General features: G+C 48.7%; 1 protein-coding gene across 1 annotated transcript in view; it reads right to left on the reverse strand.

Moving 5' to 3' along the window:
• Positions 1-7,074, reverse strand: part of fbln2 (fibulin 2) — a 65,673-nt gene extending 58,599 nt beyond the window's left edge. Inside the window, exons 1-2 of the mRNA XM_076269295.1 lie at positions 6,999-7,074; positions 1,956-5,187 (exon numbers count right to left, since the gene is read on the reverse strand). Coding sequence (XP_076125410.1) covers positions 1,956-5,040 — 3,085 coding nt within the window. The 5' untranslated portion in view covers positions 5,041-5,187; positions 6,999-7,074. The remainder of the gene's footprint in view (positions 1-1,955; positions 5,188-6,998) is intronic.
• Between the last annotated feature and the right edge of the window lie 223 nt (positions 7,075-7,297).

The raw sequence follows: 7,297 nt of genomic DNA on the forward strand, positions 1-7,297 counted from the left end.
CTTGATTACTGTAAACTGAAATGATCTAGATGAGAAACATATTGGGAGAATTTAAGGGCAATGACACTGGAGATTGGTGAAATGACCACATTTCTTCGTAGGATCTATGACCTATGGGGAATAGAAACTGGAGAGAGTAGTGAGGGGTGGTATGAGTTCAGCCAATGGTAAAAACCTCTCTCTCTCTCTCTTGGCGATAAAGGATTTCAAGCTGATTGATAAAATCAACTAAATCCATCCAACAAAACTGAATCTATTCATTTTTGGCACCGAGACACAGAGCTCCATCATCCCAGTTAAATAAGGGTATACGTCCATCTCATTCTGCAGCTACTTCAAAGCAGACATTCCAATAGGACATTCTGGACCCATGAACAAGAGGCATATGTTTTATCTCTCCACCTCATATGCTGTTCATTTAAAATAACCTTCACAAGCTCCCCTCAGGGTCAGATAAACCAATGCAAGGAACCAGTTGTCTGAAATCTTGTATTATACACACTGCTGACCACCCCCCATTGCTTCTGTTTTACCTGATAAAGTCTTTCAGCACAATTGTAGATTTCTTTCCCTATGAGGTGACACACACACACGCACACACACACACACACACACACACACACACACACACACACAGGTGCCAAAAATACATTGTCTCACTACACCATCTCACCAGTGAACTCAAAACAGTAAGAAAGACATGCTGGCATTTGTTCAACAATCCTAAGTCAGAATCACACGCCACAAGAGCTAAATGCTAAATGTAGGTTATCTGTCTGAGGAGGAGGCCTTCTCTCCTGAGCCGAGAGGAAAGTGTATGTCAAGAGCCCATGAGTGTTTCCATTTTGGAATGAGCGTTTTTATCTTGAACACTAGCCAGCAGCCGAGTGTGCTATACTTACAGGGGAAATTATCTCCAGCATCACTGCAATTTTCATACAACATAAATAGAGAGGCAAACAATCCTATAGAAATATTTTGAATCACTGTGAATATAATGTTCTAGAAGAACTAAAAATGTATGAAGCAATCACTCTTCATGCGATTTTTGCCTGATTGCAGTTATTTGCAAGGCGTTAACATCTGGCTTTCAGAAAGTTATTGCAAAGCGACCCAATATCGCATGTGCATTTGCCAGAGTGAAATTTCAGATGGACCAGAAAAGTATTAAATTACCCAGGTGCCTCACGCGAAAGCCCAATTAAACTTTTTTACGAGTCCAATACAAGTCAAAATGAATTACATAGACTAAGCCCATAAACACCTTCAGGTTTAAAAATCCCTAGGCCTTTTGTCTCAGGGACGCTGCGTACACGCACCCCTCCGACATCTCCAGCTAATTGAGAACTTTAGCGTGTTAAATTGCGCAGACGAGTAACTTGGCGAGTGAGCGATGGTGTTGACTTATCCGAGAGGAGAGCAGGAGGATGTTCACAGCAGGGGAAATGTTTGGCTTCGTGCTCCAGGCAGCCCCCCCCCTTGTGTCGTGCGTCTCCACTCCCAGTCAAGTTTCCAGGGGCCTGACTCTACATGCCATATCCATCCATCACAACACATCACATGACAGCGCACTGAGCATACAGTATACTGTATGTGTGAATAACTATGAACATAAATATGAATGCAAGTGCATAGAAAAAAACAAACACAAGCACTTTTGTTGAATGATGAAGTGTAACTGTGGAGAATTGGTGGAGAGGAGTCTGTCTGGTCTCCTGCAGTGACTGTCAAATGCTGGATAATGCATTACGCTTGTCTTTTAGCAGCTGCTAAGGCCCTATTCTGCACTAATTCGTCCATTATTCAGAGAAGCAGTTTGTAGTACCTGGCAAATGTCAGTGATCAATCACCCGTCTTAATTAGGCTCCCAAAGCCCCCTTTCATGCATGCGTGAGGTGCAGCGTTCAGGGCAGTGATTAAGAAACAGCAAAGGGATCTCTGCTCTGCTTACTCACCGCTGTTATGGACGGGAAGGGAGCTGAGGGAGTTGTCACGCTCCTCCACACGCTCCCTCTCTCGTTCTCTCTCCTGCTCGGCGTGGACGCTGGTGAAGGCCTGGCTCTGATTTCTCACCGGGTGTCCTGCATCTGCTTTCACTCTGAGGGGGGGCTGGCTTGTGGTGGGGATGCGTGCCGGGGGCAGCGTATGGATCTGGTGAACCCGCTGCGGCGGCGGTCGGTGGGTGGTGTGCTGTGCATAGTTCACCGCCACTGCCCCCGCCGGGGGAGTGACGTGATCCTGCGGCCCGACAGGCTGCCTTGCGATGTGCTCCTGGGAGGGTCTCCGGGGCTGGTGACCTTTGCCCTTGTCCTGGTCAACTTCCTCTGTGACAGGCCTGCTCTGTGTAGCCTTGCTATGACCTTGATCGGTAAGCGTGACCCTGTCTCGCTCAACCTCCTCCATGACAGGCCTGCTCTGAGGATTTCTGTCACGAGCATGATCAGCAAAGCTGCCCTTGTCCCTGTCCATTTCTGCCATCACAGGCCTGGTCTGTGAAGTCTCGCGATGTCTTTGTTGAGGGAAGGTGGAGCTGTCTTGGTCAGCTTCCTCCAAGTCAGGCCTAGTCTTGCTGTGTCCATGTTCAGTCGACGTGCCCCTGAGCCGGTCAAGGTCCTCAATGACAGGCTGGCTCTGAGTATTCCTGTTAAGATCATGTTCAGCAAAGCTGGCAGTTTCTGGTATCACCTGCCTGGGCTTGCTATGTTCTTGTTGAGTTAAGGGGCCCCTGTCTCGGTCAAGTTCCTCCGTATTTGGTCTGCTCTGTGTAGACTCGCTATGTCCTTGTTGAGGGGAGGTGGCCCTGTGTCGGTCAAGTTCCTCCAAGACTGGCCTGCTCAGAGGATTTCTGTTAGTCTCATGATCAGTCAAGCTGCCTCTGTCTCTGTCCATTTCTACCACCACAGGCCTAGTCTGTGTTGCCTCGCTATGTCCTTGCTGAAGAGAGGTGCTCCTGTGTCGGTCAACGTCCTCCAAGACTGGCCTGCTCTGAGTATTTCTGTTATGTCCATGATCAGTGAGAGTGCCCCTGTCCTGGTCAACCTCCTTCATTACTGGCCTGCTGTGAGTATTCCTGTTAAGCCCATGATCGGCAAAGCTGTCAGTGTCCAGTATCACAGGCCTGGTCTGTGTAGGCTTGCTTTGTCCACGATCGGCAAAGCTGGCAGTGTCTGGTATTGCAGGCCTAGTCTGGGTAGGTTTGTTGCTTCCATGATCGGCAAAGCTGGCAGTGTCCGGTATCAGAGGCCTGGTCTGCGTAATTTTGCTAAGTCCTTGATCAGTAAATGTGCCCACTTCTTGGTCAAGTTCCTTGATGACAGGCCGGCTTTGAGTATTTCTGTTACGGCCATGATTGGCAAAGCTGCCAGTGTCCAGTATCACAGGCCTGGTCTGTGTAGGCTTGCTTTGTCCACGATCGGCAAAGCTGGCAGTGTCTGGTATTGCAGGCCTAGTCTGGTTAGGTTTGTTGCTTCCATGATCGGCAAAGCTGGCAGTGTCTGGTATCGCAGGCCTAGTCTGGGTAGGTTTGTTGCTTCCATGATCGGCAAAGCTGGCAGTGTCTGGGATCGCAGGTCTAGTCTGGGTAGGTTTGTTGCTTCCATGATCGGCAAAGCTGGCAGTGTCTGGTATCGCAGGCCTAGTCTGGGTAGGTTTGTTGCTTCCACGATCGGCAAAGCTGCCAGTGTCTGGTATCACAGGCCTTGTCTGTGAAGGCTTGCTTTGTCCACGATCGGCAAAGCTGCCAGTGTCTGGTATCACAGGCCTGGTCTGCATAGGCTTGCTACGTCCGTGATCGGCAAAGCTGCTGATATCTGGCACCACCGGCCTGGTCTGTGTCTTTTTGTCATCATGTCTGTGATCAGCAAAGGAGGATGTGTGCTTTCCTCCGTGCGCAAAAACAGGGAAGCCATGTGATGCTACCGTTTTCTCCTCCGCCTCCTCCATCTCGTGCTCTTCGTCAATGTCACTCTCTCCTGCATCCTCATCATGGTCTTCAGCATAAGAGGTCCTCAGTGGGAACACTATGTTTTCAAAGGCTCTCTGCCAGGAGGCGGTGGTGAAGTCTCCACGGTGCCGCGGGGTGGTCTGCTGAAGGGTCGTCGCCGGGGCTTGAGTGGTCTCGACCCGGGGCGTCGCCTCATGATGAACAGCGAACGTCTCTCTGAGCTCTTGCTTCACGTCCCTGTAAAGACTCGGCCCACGTGGAGTGAAGGACTCTGGGTAGGACACTGAGACGATGGAGGACTTGGTGGGGGCAGCCACGTCTAGGAGTGGCGGCCCCGGGGTGTCCGTGGGCATGTAGTCGTAGTCCACCTCCTCCTCGTCCTCGAGGTTGTTTGGGTGCTGGGTGAAGAGAGGGAGGACGGGGAGGGGGTCTCCATGGGCCGGCCGGAAGGGCTTGGACAGGTGATCCCTCGGGCCCTGGTGCTGGAAGATGAACTGCAGAGGGTTATTGTAGAGTCTCTCGTGCGCGTTCTCCTCGGTCGTGGTGGCCAGCATTGGCTTCTCGACCTTCCGCGGATCACAGTCCGGGATCGGATAGCACATGAGGCTCCCGCCGTCGTTGGGACAGTGACACACCTGGCACGGGTCCATGTGGAAGGAGTGGCCCGCCTCGTACTTCTGCTCGTCGTGCACGCAGCCGATGCGCTTGCACTGGATGCAGCCGTCGGCCGGCTCCGACAGCTCTATGCAGTTGGCCGGGATGTCCGGGCACGGGATGAAGTGGCAGCTGATCCGCCCGCCGCCCTCGGGGCACGCGCACTCCGTGCTGCCAAAATCCACGAAGTACGACTCGCCCTCAGCCACCTTCCCGTTGCGGAAGCCGGCGTTGACGCAGTCGTAGTATTGGTAGCCCTGGCAGGTGCAGCCTTTCTGCACACAGGTGGCGCAGCATGCGTCGCTGTCCAGCGACTCCTCGATGCAGTTGTCCAGCTCGGGGCAGTCCACGCCGGTGCAGTCCTTCTGGCCCAGGGAGCCACTCAGACTCAGCAAGAGCAAGCATTTCAGCAGCATGACCCTAACAAGCGCACAGCCAGTCATGTTGACTCTAACTAAAAGTGAACTAGCAGGGGGGATGGGGGGCAAAGAAAAGAGAAAAATAAACAGCACAGGACTCCACTCTTTGCTGTATGCCACCTCGGATTAATAAGCGATCTTCTCTTGGAAGCTGCAGATGCTGATTGAAACCTAGCAGAGATGCACACAGACAGAGAGAAAGAGAGAAAAAGAGAGCAAGAGAGAGACAGAGAGGGGAAAAATAAGAGGTAAGTTAAAGGCACTGTGCTGCTGATTTCCTGTGAGAGGCTCACAGCCAGGCTAACTCTCTGTACAAAAAGCCAACATCTGGCTTCATGGCTGAGCTCAAATTCTCTACTTCATCTCATATTCAGAAACCACAGCACTACCCCATCCAGGAGTGCTGGACACATTTCCCTTAATAAATACGGTCTGCTTTGTGCAGTGCACTTGAACGATCACCACAGCAATAGCAGTGTCAATAGAAGAGGGGATTCCATGGTCATGACACTGACTTAGAATTTGGCTTTGACAAGAAGAGCACAAACCATCAAAGGGCAAAATCAAACCCTATTTTGATGTATATCCCATCTGTGTGCAGTAATTATAAAAAGAGGTCATGACGAATGCTGACTATACGCGCTTCATGTGATCGATTTTTCAGTTTATTTGGCCTCTCATCACCCCTCAGAGACAGAATAGTAAGGACGTAGAAGACCAGTAATGTGCGAGGTCCTTGTGGCTTTAAGCTTTTAGATGGTGATGGACAGTTTGGCAGCAGTGCTAACATACTCAGACCAAGCAGAACTTGATGCCAGTTTAACATGATGAGGTGTTTTGTGGGTAATTCTGGCATATTCATTTCCGAAGCACCTCACAAAGTGCTCCAGAAAGACCTCTGCCCAGACATTTTTCAACCATACATTCATAGGCTACACACCTAAAAACCATACATGGTTTCGGGCACATGCCAGCTGGATACACATTAAAGGAAAAAGGCAGTTCGGTCTACCACAGACAGTGGAGTGCTTTTGTGCTGGATGCATCATTTTACATCCAACTGTTTGCCACTTTTTCTCTCAGTCATTGTCAAAAAAGAGTGCTTAAAAGATGACCCTCTTGAGCGAGTTCCAGTGAAGTGCAATTTAACAGCTCCCCCTTCTTAATGTAAGTGTGCCAAATGCAAGTGCTTCAGGGATATACTGTACATCGTTGGGTATTTATTTTGAAATACATGTTACAGTCTTTTGAATTAGCCTACACCGGAGACATATTTAGCATTTCCTGAAACCTAAAATTTCACGCATGAAAATTGGAATCTTTCCATGTTTCCAAAGCACAGCATTAGCCTTAATTGAACTACACTAAAGGAAAGTATCATCACATACCTGGTAGGAATTAGTCATACAAGAGCTTGGTCTAGAGAATAACAGTTCTGATATCACTTTAAAAGGGGAATTGTCACATTGCTACATGAGCTTATTCCTGAAAAGTATTATTCCTGAGGGGACATGGAAGCGTGTGTGCACAATGCTACCCGTTCATCCCAGCTAATTTGAATCCTTTACCGATGTTCCGAAAAAAGTTGACACACACCAGATGTTTAGACTTAGTCATACATAGATACTAATCATGTTTCCCACTGACGGAGATGACGGTGCATGTCAGTCAATATGTGTGACTTTATTCAAAATACAACACTAAGTCGGTTATTTAATCTTCATAGCCTACTGTTCGTGCAAATTCATTCTGGTCGAAGTACTCCTGACAACAGTGCATTCTCATTGAATTAATTAATTTAAATGAAAACTGCAGTGTTAGCACTCTCTGAGCATCTAGTCGACTGGCTCAAAATCTCATGACCAAGAATTTGCAAAGACGTTGTACGCGCGCAACAGTTTAGTCTTGAAAGAAACAAACACAAAAATTAAAGACATTTTTATCAAATTGAAGTGGCAATGTTTATATCTAAATTGCCTTACCCAAGTCCGCATTCTCTGCTTTGAGGTGGAGAGGTCCGGGAGAGAAGTTCCCACAAAAGGATAGACAGGGCGTCTGTACACTTCGCAACTTTACTCTAGGGCTGAACTGACTGCATCTCTTACGGAGGGGAGGGACAAAAGTTTAAGACCTCATTACCTACTTTTTCACCCTGCCCTTGAGGACCTCTCACAGCAAGGAGTCACAAGTGAGTTTTACCGACGACTGTTTTATTTATCAGAGAGAATAAATTGTGTTTTCCATTGTCTTATCTACTGCATTGGCTATTGGGTGTTTTAAT

This window comes from Alosa pseudoharengus, unplaced genomic scaffold (assembly GCF_046254945.1).
Source record: "Alosa pseudoharengus isolate Yale_2024_CS ecotype anadromous, Long Island Sound unplaced genomic scaffold, YU_APseudo_1.1 YU_APseudo_1.1_scf_5, whole genome shotgun sequence".
Taxonomy (NCBI): Eukaryota; Metazoa; Chordata; class Actinopteri; order Clupeiformes; family Clupeidae; genus Alosa; species Alosa pseudoharengus.